The sequence below is a fragment of the Acanthaster planci genome, linkage group LG11 (assembly GCF_054643075.1).
Source record: "Acanthaster planci isolate LZ-2023a linkage group LG11, COTS_SCS, whole genome shotgun sequence".
In the NCBI taxonomy this organism is placed as follows: domain Eukaryota; kingdom Metazoa; phylum Echinodermata; class Asteroidea; order Valvatida; family Acanthasteridae; genus Acanthaster; species Acanthaster planci.
Window position 1 is genome coordinate 15,863,221 of NC_141787.1, and position 15,356 is coordinate 15,878,576.

Genomic DNA, 15,356 nt, shown 5'->3' on the forward strand with positions numbered 1-15,356 from the left:
TACGTTCGGGCAGAACCCGAATATAGGGACATTGGTGAGGTTGAGCTAAAATAAAAAGACTTCAAAAAGACACATTACTTTCTTAAAGGCATTCAAATAGAATGACAGATCACGTGGTCGTGATATGTGAATACCGTCTCGAGAGCTAATTACAAGGCTATTAAAACACAGTTTTGGGTGTATAAATGTTTTACTTTGTGAAAATAGGAACAAACCAGAAATGTGCAATAATTCCTAAAACAAGATAGAACCCAAACTAAAGTTTAGGCATGGCTAATTCAAAGAAGGTCTCCTTTTTATGAAAGCTTATGGAAGGGGGTACGCAAAGATTGGTCGTGCTGCCCGGCAGTACGGGTATGCACCGCCCCTTTTTGTACACATTCTGTGGACATTGTTAGGGAGGAAATAAAGAAATATAAAGGTGGAATATATGACAGGCATTCAGTAGATAATGAGAGGATTATACCGCGTAAGTTGTGCAAGGACGTGTTTGTGAAAATCGTCTGGCTCATAAAAATTCGGATCGATGGTAAGCGCAGCAGACCATTTACATGGTTAACGCTTTTCAGAACAATTTTGGCAAAGACAGCATATAAAAAAGTGTCTGACCACACAGCAGCTTAGGTCTTCGTACTCCACAAGATATTGCTAGTGATTACATAATTCACTGATGAATTCGGGAAAAGCATTTTTATAATTTTTTTTTATAGTGTCAAGTATTTTGTTGGTCTTTGTCAATGCTCGGAGCCTCCGTAGTTTATTGGAGCCGCTATACATACATCTCTTCCCATTCCTCCTCATTACATTTCCCCAACAATCCCCGTGAAACGTAACCAACAAGGAGGCGGGGCATAACCTATGGCCTACTGTCGTGCAACACTATTATGATGTACGTTATGATTCCAAGTTCATATGTTATTTTTTTTTCCTGATAATATCTTAGAAGAGCCTCACGATGGTGGTTAAGTTCGTTTCTTGGCAATCCCTCCGCGTTGTTACCAGCTCGTTGTACTGTGTATTTTGCTATGTCCCATGTCTTTGTTTAGTCGTCTCCGTCTTGATACCTGAAAAATAATACATGAAATGAAAGACAAAGTCATTTCTGGATACAGCGACCTGATATAGGGAAAATATATATAATCTTAACATTTTATTCCGGGAACGGTTTGATACTGCAGTTCAGATTATCAAAACAATTCTCCCAAATCCTTTATTTCAATTTTCATGCCTGTGTAACATGTTTATCGGGTCATCATTAGGAGCTTGTTTGGAGGGGGTGTTCAGTCCATTCATAGTCTCCTGTATAACCACGGCCCATGACGTCCCTCGCTCAATTACGTGTTCACCTGACATACAGCTCGTCGTAACAGCAACAACATCGTGTAATTAACTTTTGTGCGACCAGTAATTAATTGGATTAGCTACCTAAGGATTCATGTTAATTATTATTAAGGCTGTCACTTTTGATCAATGCTGTGTATGTAATGCATGTTTACTTACTACTATGACGCCTGCATAAGGTTGTACTTTAACAGTTATAACTAGAGACAGTGCAGGTCGATTTCGGTCAAATATCAGCGAATTGTGGGTTTTACGTATAAACACGAATTTTGGCATTGTTCAGGACTATGAAATAGCTGATGTTTTGAGAAGGGGAGCCACTCTGAAAACGTTCTCTGTGGCCTTTGACGGCCATTTTGATAAATGGCCGCTAAATACCGTATTTGACGCAAGGAAGAGAATCCGAATGACATCCACTGCAGGTATGTATATTGAAAAGTCAGATTCATGTGCATTATATAAATGTCATTTATTGCAAAAATGGCTGGAAATATGGCCTCCAAACACCATATTTGGCACAACTGTACAGTAAAGCTAAAGGTACAAGGGAATGTGAATGACATGCAGATAATTATGTACATGAATATTAAAGAGTTAGGTTCATTTTTCATTGTACTAATGGCTGGATATATGGTGGTCATTTTCAAAATGGCCACCAAGTACCACATTTGGCAGGGTGGACCTATTATTTTAGTACAAATCTTTGCAAGGGTAGAGGTGGAAGTAAAAGTGTATCCCTACTAAATATGTTAATATGTTAATTTAGAAAACCTTTAATCACAAAAAAAACGGGTTTTTTTAATATGGTGGCCATTTTTACAAAAAAGATGGTCAAACCCTATGTTTTGGTGTAGACAAAATGTGTGCATAGTTCAATTATGTGAGGAAAATTGAGACACATAAACATCAGAATTGTTGACAGAATGGTGTTTATAAAAAATCTTAGGATGATTCTGGAAAAATATAACACAGGCAGTTCAGAATTTGAGTTGATAACGTGTTAATGAGACCTTAAACAAGATTAAAAGTTTTATACTACAGCAGATAGTGCAATATACAGTGACTCAAACTAGCTAATTTCAAAGATGCCTGTCTGTGTTTGCACCACCCCCGCAAACGTTTTCACAACTTGCATCCAGAACGAATTAACTCCCTCAGTGAATAGCTGACTTCTGGTAGGGTCGCTCACATTTAATAGATTACTGTTGAGTGAGTATCCAAGCCCCGTTGCCAGGGGGCAAAAACCGCTCAGGGACAATAATCTAATGCTTGTGGTTCACGCCCAGCAATGACCACCTTTTTATACGGCCTTTTTGATGTGCTGCACTAATGGAGCAAAAGTTGGATGGCAACCACGGGTCTGCCATCGTAGCTGAACATTTCTTGTCCATTATTGCAGTATTTAAATATGATCGTGAACATACTTGCCTTTGCTTGGCCGAAGAAACGCAGCGAGGACTCATGCGGAGAAATGTATCTGAGATGTTTGCTGGTCCAAAACGCTATCCACAGCTCTCGGATCTCAAGTTTGCTTGCTGTTGCCACAGGTATCATGGCTTAGTGTCCTCATGGCCAGGGGTTAGACGACTGATGTGAAAAGGAAGATTTACACAGTGCATGTTAAAAGTAGGAGTAACCCTCCATTCCCAGATTTGTAATCGGGTGTCTTAGAAGGCCCCAAAGCACTCTTATTTCCATGACTTGTCAGAAACTGTTGCAGTTTTCAAGGAGATTGTTAGACCCAGCAACTCTACTCCTAATAGCTTGCCCACGTTTGGTTCTGGCTTGAGACTTCGAGCTGTTCTGTTGAAAAAAGTCATAACGATTACCATTATGTGACTGGCATGCGATGTAAGCTTAACGGTGAAAATGAAGAACAATTATTTTTAAGACATCTCCAAGGTTTCATTGGACCTCTTTTCTGGAGGATAAGACAATAACACTGTTCTTCTTGATTAGACCTAATAGAGGTTTTGATAGTTTAAAAGTGGTCTAGGATCACATATCTTGTACTCTTGTTTGCCCTGTGTCCTGCTTGACTTAAACTGATGTCACTATACCCGAATAGGCGATAGTGTATCAACTTAGATTTCAACAAGTTTGTGGACTTCCAAAGGAATGGGCTTCCTATTCCCTCTTTCACTTTAACCATGTCTCTGACTTTCTCAGCTGTCTAGGTATCAGGGGAAGAGTTGCTGGGTTGGACAATCCACCAGAAAACTTCCAACTATTTCCGAGAAATGATCCAAATAAGGGTGAGTTGTTTGCCTTATGAATACTTCCCTTGGAAATGGACATGCAGTTTTTTTTACTACTGCCCATAACCATGGAATATAAACGAACGTACACTATCCAGTTCGTAAGTGTGACGTCACTTCAGTTTAAACCACGCCCACTGCACATAGAGTTACATGGAACTATGGAACCTGAAGTCAACGCGCAACTTTGGCGTTCGTCCAATGGGTGACTGCTATCAGCTGCGCTAGGCCTTACGTGGGTATAACGAAGTCACTTACGAACCAGACACACGTAAATGTTGTACATGCACAACATCATGTTGTACATGTACATGGTGGATCTTGTGTACATAAAACATGTATTGGTATCAATTGGTGAAAATGAAAATTAGGGAGCTCAAACGTTTGTGTGTGTAGTGTTTCATAGCACTGCAGGTATTTTTGTTGGCCCTCAAAAATGAAAGGCCCTGCCAATTTTTTTGGTTGATACCACAGGTAGAGACAAAGACCCAAATTTGACTCTAAGTAAGAAACAGCAGCCATATGTCTGATTCAGATGCTGTGGATAGCATTTGGGACAAGCAATTATTTCATCTACATTCCTATCCATGACAGTATAGTATCGGTACCCCTCAGGCCCAACAAATCGAAAGTAGATCTTCTGTTCTTCGGGGCTTCACTGACTCTAACAGTCTTTGTTTTCAGCACCAAATGAACAAATACATCCATGGGAAACGTGGCAATTGCGTGAAAAATGTAAAGGCCACGTACTTAAGCCACGACACAGGATCTGCTGACCTTGAGAGATTCACTGTCCTTGTCTGGTAACATTAACTCGTAGGTGTACACAACAAACGTAACGAAAAGAGTTCGCCCACGAAATTAATGCAGAAATATGGATGCCAACCATCCCATTTGTGCTGCATTTTAATGTGTACAGCACTTCAAAAGGGCTGTGTACAAAATACGGGCGTTTCACAGTTGTGTGCGTTTTCAAGAGTTTGGAACGCAGTGGCCAATCACAATGCGCGAAATCTGCGCGTTTGGAAAGGGTCGACAGATTTTGTGCATTGTGATTGGTCAACGCGTTGAAAACTCTTGAAAGCGCACTGTTGTGAATCGCCCGTATTAAGACGGCCGTTACTGAAGCAATGCATGAATTGAAAACTGGGGAATGGCTTGATTCACCGAAGTGCAAACCGATGTGGAAAACCATATCAGAGGCCATCAATTCACCAAAAGAGCTAATTCACTGTAAATTTCACTTGTAAAAGTATGCTAAGGGGAGTGTAAATCCAGAAAGGAATCTTTGAAATCAACTCCTTGGTGTCGCTACTGTACCTCATGTTGTATACCAATTATACTGTTTTGTTCAAGCTCGTATTAGCATTAGCATGTTATCAACTCAACAACCATTTTAAAAATAGCCGCCATATTTTCAGTCATTTTGAAAAATGAACCTGACTCTTCAATACACATGTACATTTTATCTGCATGTCGTTCATGGCAGATTCCGTTGTACCCTTCAGTCTTTTTCAATAGGAGGTTCCTTGAGCCAAATGCAGTATATTGCGGCCATGTTTTCAAAATGGCGGCCATATTTCCAGCCAATTTGGCAATGAATGACATTTTTACGATGCAAAATGAATCTGACTTTTCAATACACATATCTGGATGTCATTCCGATTCCCTTATACCTTTTAGCCCATTTTAAAACATGGCCGTCAAATGCCACAGAGGAGGTTTTCAGAGTGAACTCTGCTAAAATTTGTACTTCTACGTAAAACCCCACATTTTTTCCACATATCCGCCTAACTCTCTAAAAACATTTTCACCACCCCTGTAGGGGATGGGGGCTGCGGGTATCACGTCCCAAGCCAAGGCCAATTGGTCGAGACGCTCGTTTTGCCATGGTATATCGCCCTGTCTCCGCCAAAACGAACAAGTTGCTGGTAGGCCCTATACCTCTCTCAGGCGTCGCTTCACTCATGCCAAAAATTAAAACCAACAACACCGCTACTCGATTTCTTACTCTCGCCGCTGCCACACAACGGGCTGTGCTACAGGCAAGGTAAAATTCTGATCTGTTTTTCATTGTTTGCTTTAGGTTTTAATTCCTTCAGTTTTTACTTTGTTTAATTGTTGCTGGTTTTAATAGGGACCTTCTAATTCCCTGTTTGTTTTTCCTTTTTAATTCCATAGAAGTGTTCATGTAGAGGCCTTCACCGTCTGGTGTGTCACCAAGAAGAAGTCACACTCCTAAAATAAAAATAAATTGTTGAACCCTCAGGTTAAAAACAACGTAAAACTACGTTTTCACCCCGGTTTAGGCCTGGGCTACTCGTTTTTAATGCTGTGCCATTACTCGCTGTTGAACGCAGTCACGGTAAACGTGACGTCTTAACTTTCACGGTGTACTTTAAAACTGATACCGGATATTGCGTTTAACAGGAAATCAAACTCGACATCGTAAAAACCGGGTGGTGCAACGATATTTCCTCTGTCACCTGGTGACAAAGATGCTGCTACGCTCGTTAGACGCAGACTTTCCATGATGGGTTTGTTATAGCCGGTGATGATGACATTCCCCTCGTTTCTGTGAAGGCACTCCTGGTGGTTTTTGTTCTTTCGTCTTGGTTGTTTTTGTTGGAGCAGTTTTGTATAAATTCTGAAGCAAGTCTCTTACCCTCCACAACAAAATCTCTTCTTTCTTACAGTAAAAGCACCAAGCAGCTCGCCACAGAACTTTTTTTTATCGCTTAACTCATCACAGCTCATTAATAATTGTTTTCTTGTTGAAGACACAGAGTTACCTCCGAACTCCAAAGGCTATTTTCATCTCGTCGGTTAAAATGTGCCTTGAGTGCCTAGAGGACTCAACGATAATTTATCCTGTATACAAAATGTGGCTTTTAGAGTTTATGTGCCGCTGTTTAAAGGTCATTGATTGTTTTGTTAGACAATCTCCCCTCGTTGTCCCTTAGCTGATGACCGTTTATTCTATTTAGCACGTTTTCAGTCTTTTTCCAAAAACCTAATTATTCATCACTTTAAAGAAATCTTTCTCAACGTCCAAGTTTGCCATAGTTCTAAATTTGGTATTTTTATCGATATGTGATTTCATCTCACAGTTTATTTCAGGACCTGGTAAACCCTTTCTAGTTTTAATCCCAACTTGAGATGCACTTGTTATTTTGCATACGATAGAACGTGCCGGTTAATTTTTGTTACTTTTTATGTAGGTCGTTTCACCAACCGTCTTGTAGTCCCGAAGCCATTCTTGCGAAATGTTGATATTTTCTGGAGCTAGAGGATAATCGTTGTGATGGTCGTGAAGTCTGGGAGGTAATCGAGATCAACTTCGAGAGTATATTCCGTTGACCTTAGATCCAGCGACACAATATGTTTTTGGGTAAAGTTGTTTGGATGGACCCATTCAAAACCAGCGACGGGCAACGGTTGACTTATGGCCCAACCGTATAAATTGTTTTCAGTGTCGAGACACATGATACACGACGAGGGTAGCGTGAGAGTCATAGTCAGTGAGGTATTTATTGTTGGCTTTACAATACTTTAAAGTGCAAATGTTCAAAATTCTGCCTCTGTCTATGTCCGTCAGTATAGCTCCAATTTGACCTGAAACTCTTTCAATAAAGCGTCCAAACTCATGGCCCGGCGCTGTAAGATAATTTGCAGGATCTAAACCGTAATCTTTTTAACGCACAATGATCTAAAGTTTTCAAAAACTAATAAAAGATAGTCTCCCAGATTTTTGCATTCCAAAGTTTCCAAAACTTGTTTTGCCTTAGTGTATTTGTAACAATGTTGAGATTTTGGGAACAGGTTTCCAGAAAGTGTAGTGGTCAATTAGTCAAACACCAGATGTTCACCAAAGCCAGTTGACCCGTTGATAAAACTTGGTTAGCTACTTGGAATGTGGGGGCGGAGGCCAGTGCACCCACAACTTTCCTTTTTTCATGGAATGAAGGGGTGGAACTTTTGTAAGAAATTGATATAAGTCATTGGTTTACATCATTTGGTTTTATTCTGATTGGTCAATGGAATTAGTCATTAATATAGCAGGGTGATGTAACCTTACTGCATAATTTACTTGTGACTTATATTCAGTAACTATGTTAATATAGTAGATTTGTAGAGTATAAAAACCCTGAAAATGTGTTGAGAAATCGAGTTGGAACTTCGCGAGCAGAGAGCTAAGGTCTGATGAGACCTGTGAAGTGTTTTCATGTTGAGAAAATACTTGATTTGTGAAGTATTTTGCTGGGGTGAAATACTTGTTAGCAAACAGGAGGATTTTCCTCACCAACTCCCTGTTCGACTGTAAGGAGCTTTGCATGAGGCGAAGTTTTGAGAATAAAAGAAACTCGTATTCCTAACCAACCTCTGTTTGTCAACAAAGACTTCTTTTAAATCTCAATGGTCCGTGCACTTGGGCCAGGACGGTTGCTTCGAGTTCGGTTACTGAGACTCAAAATTCAGCGCTACTAAAAACATCTCGCGACAAGTTAAGAAGTCGAGGTTGTTACAGTATTCCATGATTTCTTGTTTTAGGACACTGTAAAATATTTCGATGGGCGGAAACTGAAGTTCTTTAAATGTCTCGAAACTGTCTACGTATTTGTAGGGATAAACTCCTTTTTGCAACACTAAATGAATCTGTTCTTGGCTCGTATCAAAGTGGTCCTTCAGTAAACTAAGAGAACCATGGGGACAAGCCGTCACTAATTTGTCGAACCAGCCATAAAGTTAATAAATATATTCCAATATAAAAAAAATTGTTATTATTTTTATCATTTATTCAGAATGTGAATAACTGTAGATGTACAATGTATTGTGACAAGGAATCCTGAGGAATCAATAGATGTGTGGAATGCGTACGCCTACGGGGGTGGAGCCACTGCGCACGCCATGCGCACGGGGGAAGGGGGTCTGAACAGTTGGCATTTCCTGCGTATGTACTTTATGGACAGCTTTCTGCTGGTTTGTCATTTTTTTCCATGAGTGAAGCGACGCTTGCGAGAGGCACCAGCAGATTGTTCGTTTTGGCAGAAAAGGGCGCCGAAACATGCCAACACGTATGTCAAAACCACTTGGCCTTGGTTCAGCGCGTGATACCAGCGACCCCCCCCCCGCGCAGCGGCGGCGAACATTTTTAGATGTTTTCTCCAGCATAACTATAGGGGAAAAGGTAGCGTGAAGTATAATCCTCGTGTCCCTGCTTCTAGGTGTATTTATCAGTTACTAAAACACTACGTTTATATACAACCAAAGCCCTACCCTCGAATGATTTATGCATATGGAGATCACAACCGTAACACCAAAAAGGCCAACATTTCTGTTTGTGAAAATTCCATTTATTCACTAATCATAACTAATTCTTCTTCCAAATACCAGAGAAATACGCCACTTGATAAAGAAAAACTATCGTGGATTTGAGAAGGAAAAAATCCAGTTTCGGGGACAAAGTAAAGAGACAATAATCCTTTTACATGAAACAGCCATCTTTGATATCTTTAGATTCAGTATCACTCCGCAACCGGTTGACCAGTGTGTATCCGTCGTCAACAAAGGAGCAAAGATGCATGGCTCAGTATAGGTTAGCAGTGCATAATTTACAGATAAAGTACATGTACAATGCAGCTTCCGTAAAGAAATAACCGTTTGCATATCCACGAACAAACTTTAACGAACTTCGAAATATATGTTACAGTATCTCCTTTTCTTACGCATAGTGGCCAGATTAAGAGTTTAAGTTAAGCTGATAAGACAATAACAAGATTCGAAGCAGTATGTTTCATGACATCAGATCTCCAACTACGTAGGCATCTGTTGAATTTCAAGTGATATTTAAGATGACGGACAAATATTAATTTCCTGAACAAGACGTAACGCCGGTACTCGAATCAGAGCGGAAATATTACATCCTTCCCTAGGGCTTTAAGCATACAAACCCCCGGCTGCGTGGGCCGTGGCTTGCTCAGCCGTGTTGTTGGAGAAGTTTCAAAGTGCAGGCTCTGTGCAAACCGAGATCTAAATTAAAAACGACTGACTGGTAAAATACAAGGCATACTAAGGTTAATTTTGTGAGCTTTTCTCGAAAAGGCGAACCTGAGCTTGGAACAGAAACTGGCCGATGTAGCTGTTTTGGTCGGCATCGTACGCCCCTCCCCAGCTGGTGACGAGGAAGGTCAACCTCATGTACCTTGCTGGCTCCGTGACAACGGTGTTACTTGGCAGTTGGTTCCCGTTGTGTGCAATGTTGTTTCTGTCAACCTATGGGAAGGGACCACAGTAGCTGGTGAAAAGGGTAAAAATCTCCATCTACCTGAAGCGGTGGTGAAATTTCAGAGGTTTATGCCACTAGGCTAAAGAGTCAACAACAAAGAAGAAACAGACAAACAAAAACACTATTAAAAATGTAAAACCAGTTGTAAAATGTATTATTTTGCTGTTAGGATGATTTTTTTTACTGGACATTGATGGCGTTTGTGGAATGAGTGCTTGAGGGTGAATAACGAAGCAATGACGTGGCTTCAAGGCGTCTTATCTCGCAGTCCGTGGAGTCACAGACATGTTGCGTGAAGGCACTTTGCCCGTCCGTAGCCATGACCGTGGACTCCACAGAGAACATCACCTCGTGGCTTGCAACGCCACTGCACCAGACGTGGGTCAACACGGCCTGCCTTTGATAGGCGAGAGAGACGGGAGGGTAGATTGTCGCTGTCGCCATCAATGTCACAATGTTGGGGAAGGTCGGCGCTCCCGTAAACGGCTTTGCAATTACGACCTTCTGGGAAGATGGGATACTAGCTCGGATGTGAAAAGCAGTCTCGGTGTTCTGTTGGAGAACATCATTTTTGTCGAAAAATGACACATTTTTTTCCAATCACTAACAACCTCAGACTCGATTTTTAGTTTTTAAGTGCCTTATCCTAATGTGGCTACATTAGTTTCCCAATTACTAAGTGTGACGTATAGATGGTTGTGATAAGACTGATAATTTCCCTGCTTACAGGTCTTCGTTTTCCCGCGTTAATTGCAACCGCTAACCCCATCGCTCATTTTGGTTCATAATGGACTCAGTGCTTTTACCCCCATCTCCCTAAAATCACGACTCAGCGACGTCACCGAATGAGGGAGAGAGGGTACAAACCGAACCACTGACTGGCACATGATAACAGCAACGTCATACCGCGTGAAAGAAGTCCGCATGGACGGTGATCGAGATACCAGACACAGGTCCTGCCTTGACCACTATGGCCATGTCGGTTGAGTCTGGCCAAGATGGAATCAGGCAGTTCGGTGAGGCTTTACCGTTGTCTGCTATGTTGGTGCAAAGTACTTCGGGGTCCTCCTGTTTCGACAGCAAATCTTAGAATGGTTAACTGGACCGGCATTAAACAGGAGGATTTGAGCAGCAGTTTCACTCGAAAGTTTAGTAATGATGAGTAAATCATTCAGCCATTCAGACAGAGTATAATCGGCATCATCATAGTTTCTGGCCTTTAACCGATAGTGCCAAAATTAAGCAAATCAAGCACGTCCCCTAAAACTTATTAAGTACCCAAGCAGGAGGTTGACGAAGTGAATTCATGTGCCAAATGAGGGCGCTATACATGTGCCGAACATCACTTTGCCGCACTTTTGGGAAGTTGGAGCGAGTCAGAGCATCAGCCATGCGTTATTTTTGTCAATCATTGGTCGATTTTGCCCTCTGCCGAGGTTATGGGGGAAATCAAGCAGTGGTTGACAACAATGTTATTACTCGAACTGTCAATTAAGATCAGTTACCACTGTAGACCGGCGTGCACACTGCACACATGGGGGGGTCTCTTTCCCTGATAAGTAAACGCTCTAGGAAAACCCTAGTTGCACTGCACCGGAATGATTTGACTACAGCTTCTCTTAACAGTGCCTTCCACAAATATGGATCAGACCAAAATGTACAGCTGAAAACTCACATTGTCAGTGGCCCGCACCACGTAGTATTCCACGCTGCCTCGGACAGGTTCCCAGCCGGGGTTGTTTATAAGAAGCAGAGTCAGTATTCCACGCTGCCTCGGACAGGTTCCCAGCCGGGGTTGTTTATAAGAAGCAGAGTCAGTATTCCACGCTGCCTCGGACAGGTTCCCAGCCGGGGTTGTTTATAAGAAGCAGAGTCAGTATTCCACGCTGCCTCGGACAGGTTCCCAGCCGGGGTTGTTTATAAGAAGCAGAGTCACATTGACAGCTTTCGATTGTCCCTCCTGACAGAGCAGTGCGTAGAACTTTAAAATCTGGTCTTGCTGCAGGGTGTACACTCTAGTGGTAAGGTACCGGCTCGTCACAAAATTCGTCAGAGAAAGTTTACTTTCCTCTGGTTCATGGGGGATGTAACAATATACATAACAACACTAGTTTACACAGGGTGTCACGAAGAGAGGGGAAGGGGACCAGGTCACTTCCCTATCGGGGAAAAAAAGGAAAAGGGGGACGAAAAGGAGAGCGACAGAAAAGTCAAAAAAACGAGGAAAGGGGGTAAAATTAATAAATTGCTTGAAAATACCTAAAGATTTACCCCCACCCCTACAAAGTTATTTGCTTGTTACTGATGAGTGCTTTATGGCCCGGGAAAAAAATCCTGACCAGGTCCGTATCCGCTCCGAGCGGAACAAAAGAGGGCATTTTGGGTACTCACCGCATAGGTGCGCAAGTATAATGCGCGTTTGACGTGGAGCACGCTGAGTACGCGGCATGCATGGGTGGTCTTTGCGTACACGCAGAACGCGTGCAAGAACCTGCTTGTAACCACCTGTCTTTCTTTCGCCGATTGGGGGTGCACTTCAGCTCGAGGCGCCGATAGTACTGTCTCGCACTCACAGTACAGTCGAGGTGCCGTGAAGAAGCTTTTACCATTGCTCGCACCCCGTGAATTGCGCTCTGACCACTGCCCACGTACTTGCGGAGGTCAGTGGGGATCATTTGGCGATATCCCGCGAGTTATAAATTGAAGACTGTAGCCGGATTTAGTGTCTCTATGAAACTTCAATTTTTCGACAACTCATATTAGCCATTCCCAAAAGCCAATTCAAACAAAAGATGGGTCGAAAGACTTTTCATGTTACAACTTCAGGAACATTGTCATTTAAAAACTTGCCTTCGCCAGGTGCAGCTTTGCCAGTTTTGATGGAATTTATTGTCTCTTGTAACTGAAGTTGAAAATGAAAAAAAGGGCAACTTATTGTAAGGACAGTAAGGGAGGCACTCGTAACTTCTTTTTCTTGTTGTTTTGTTTTAATGGCGCTTTCAGCATCTCAGGCTATTTGCGCCAATAACTGTACGTTTATTCATACACTTTATTAACCAGCATCACATTACGGAGTTGGGAAGAAGGTCCAGTTTTAGAGGCAGGAGGAAACCGGAGTACTCGGAGAAAACCTGCGAGAGCGAGTATGGACTGGAAACCAAATGCACTTAAAGCCCGGGCCAAGCCAGGACTCGAACCCGGGCCTCATTGGCGCAAAGTGAGGAAAGAACCGCTACGCTTACCCACTCCCCCACTCTTAAGTTACGCCAGTCGGTGAGATTATAACAAACTCTGCTTGTTCTCTTTCACTGAATTTACATCATGAACAGAAAGTTACAGTTGTTAGCCACCTTATTGCAGAGGAATCTTCGATGATCCATGATTTGATCGGAGTGTGGTTTATCTTATCTCGTAAACGATCGATTAGCCCATAACGACATATCAAAGACGCAATAACCTTTATTTCTGTCACGAAGTGCACACAATAGTAAACAAGTACTACCTTTTCGTATCCATATCCCCGGTATGTAGAGCCTGTAACCAACTGGCTGCATAGTAAGTACATCAGCACGAGGAACACTTTCATCATGTCGCTTGACGGGAAGTGATTTCAGACGTTGATAAAGGTAGCCGATCAATTGCCACTCTAGTGCAGGTCGAGCGGGATTGTCAAGTAGGCTTATTTTGAAGGTATCATGTTGAAAAAAGGGATTAAACTGAATATTAGCCAACTAAACAAAACTATTTTCTCACTAGTAATGTGTACTTACTGAGAATCTTCAAAAGATTTTCGTGGTGCCGACACTTGAAATCGTAGCTTTATTGCCAAGTACTCACCAAGGTACGGAATTTTCAACTGCAGGAATCGGGTTTAAACTGTCCGTCTACATTCTTTTCCTAAACGAACTTGTTGCACAAGGTCTAGACCAGATTCGTCATGTGACAGATGTAACTGTAGCATTGTTGTAGTTTTGGAGGGATGAGCTCTTTGCAATCAATTCAATTCCAACAGACCAAGCATCTTCAATGAAGTCAATTCAGATGACAGAAACTAATGAAAGACTGTCCTTGGTTTTTAACAAGATCGATCGCCCCCAAGCGATGGATGAGCGATGGGATCCATTCAAGTTCATTTTTTCTGGTACTTTGAAAGCTTGGCAAAGATGTATTTTTGCCAACGGACATTATGCAGAACACGCGGCACAATGCATTTTTCTATTCCTCGATGCAACGCAACCAACTTAGCCGTACCCAATATTTCCACGAAAGCTTGTAAATGATTGCATAGGCGTAACCCGGGCTAATATGCCCAGAGAGGAAACTGCATTTTAGCATTGGTATTCTTGTTTTCATTGGTGCGTATATACCAGGCACGAAATGGGACAGAGGGGTACCCCCCCCCAGCAAGTCCAATCCCTATACACACTCCAGCCTGTTGTCACTTAACACATCCCCCTAAGATGTCTGAAAAGAATTCCTGAGATACCAGTATAACAAAGACCAAAACAAAGGTGGGGGGTTCTCCCTGTCCCATAGTTTGCTTCATATGGGTGTAGTGTAAGGGAAGGATTCTGAACTTGCGCACTGGGATCCTCCAAGATGTTCGAATTTAAGTGGCTGTCGGCCTGAAATTACGCACCAGTCTATGATAGTCCCCGTAGATTTAGCTTTCGTGGACTTTGCTAAAGCTTTCACACAAGCTTAACCACTATGAAAATACAGTGAAAATAAAAGCATGGATCTCGGCATTCCTTAGTAACCATTTGAAGTTTTCAATGGCGAATGCAAATCTTCGGTATGGCATTTATGTAAGTGGAGTACCCCAAGGAGCAGCAGGCCCACTTTGACCTCACCTATTTTCCTATTTTACAGCATCTACAAAGCAGTTACTAGGAGCAGATGATCGGGCTGTTTGCTGGTGAATGCATTAATTCACAGAGCCAGAACACCTGGCAATTCCATAATGACCAGAATAACGGAAAGATGGGCTGCGACTTAGGGCATGTGTATCAACATAAGTGCAAAACTGTGCGTATATTGCGAAAGAAGAACCCTGGTGCGATGTCTTATAATGTCCGGTAGCACGCTTGAAGGAACCAAAGATTTCACCAACCTGGGTGTGGGAGAAGCAACAAATCATGCAGTCAGCAAGACACCATTAGCTCTCGATTTCATCATGATAATTAATTTCCACATGTATTCTACTTGGCACTTGTGCGACCATGCTTTGAATATTGCACTGCTTCTTGGAATTCTTACCGACTGAATCATGATCATCTCTTGAGAAGACTCAAAGGAGGCTGGCTGCTGCGAGATTATGTTTTTCAAGAAATGTGGCTAGTGCTGACAACCTTTAATAGGGACACCCCCCCAAAAAGAGGTGGCATAATTACAAAATCACACTGTCACAATCGATTCTAGTCATACCCAAAAGCCAAATACAAGGCCAAAGAGAGAACCCATCTCTCAAC

The 15,356-nt window shown here is 42.1% G+C and overlaps 1 protein-coding gene and 1 long non-coding RNA gene across 4 annotated transcripts; one reads left to right on the plus strand and one right to left on the minus strand.

Annotated features, from left to right (window-relative positions):
• The first annotated feature begins 1,417 nt into the window (after positions 1 to 1,417).
• Positions 1,418 to 9,116, plus strand: LOC147797506 (uncharacterized). 3 transcript variants are annotated; one of them, XR_015427233.1, is made up of 4 exons: positions 1,418 to 1,763; positions 3,511 to 3,596; positions 5,425 to 5,649; positions 6,821 to 9,116. It is a non-coding gene; the product is annotated as an uncharacterized LOC147797506 (long non-coding RNA). The 3 variants fall into 3 exon arrangements; XR_015427234.1 differs by lacking the exon at positions 1,418 to 1,763 and adding an exon at positions 2,632 to 2,888 and having other exon boundaries at positions 5,781 to 9,116; XR_015427232.1 differs by lacking the exon at positions 1,418 to 1,763 and adding an exon at positions 2,632 to 2,888.
• An 811-nt stretch (positions 9,117 to 9,927) lies between these two features.
• On the minus strand, positions 9,928 to 12,560 carry LOC110976355 (uncharacterized). The gene is made up of 4 exons (XM_087143531.1): positions 12,492 to 12,560; positions 11,561 to 11,743; positions 10,792 to 10,953; positions 9,928 to 10,437 (listed from the first exon to the last, which is right to left on the minus strand). Exons 1-4 carry the CDS (start codon positions 12,558 to 12,560, stop codon positions 10,066 to 10,068), a joined length of 786 nt encoding a protein of 261 aa, XP_086999657.1. The 3' UTR covers positions 9,928 to 10,065.
• Positions 12,561 to 15,356: the final 2,796 nt, after the last annotated feature.

What these genes read in the sequence shown, in the direction of transcription:
- LOC110976355 (XM_087143531.1), bottom strand. Translation starts at nt 12,560, where the DNA reads ATGATCCCCACTGACCTCCGCAAGTACGTGGGCAGTGGTCAGAGCGCA. An exon ending in TGGTGCGGGCCACTGACAAT is followed by an intron (nt 10,954 to 11,560) that starts GTGAGTTTTCAG and finishes CTGTCGAAACAG; the next exon opens with GAGGACCCCGAAGTACTTTG. An exon ending in ATGCGGACTTCTTTCACGCG is followed by an intron (nt 10,438 to 10,791) that starts GTATGACGTTGC and finishes GTTCTCCAACAG; the next exon opens with AACACCGAGACTGCTTTTCA.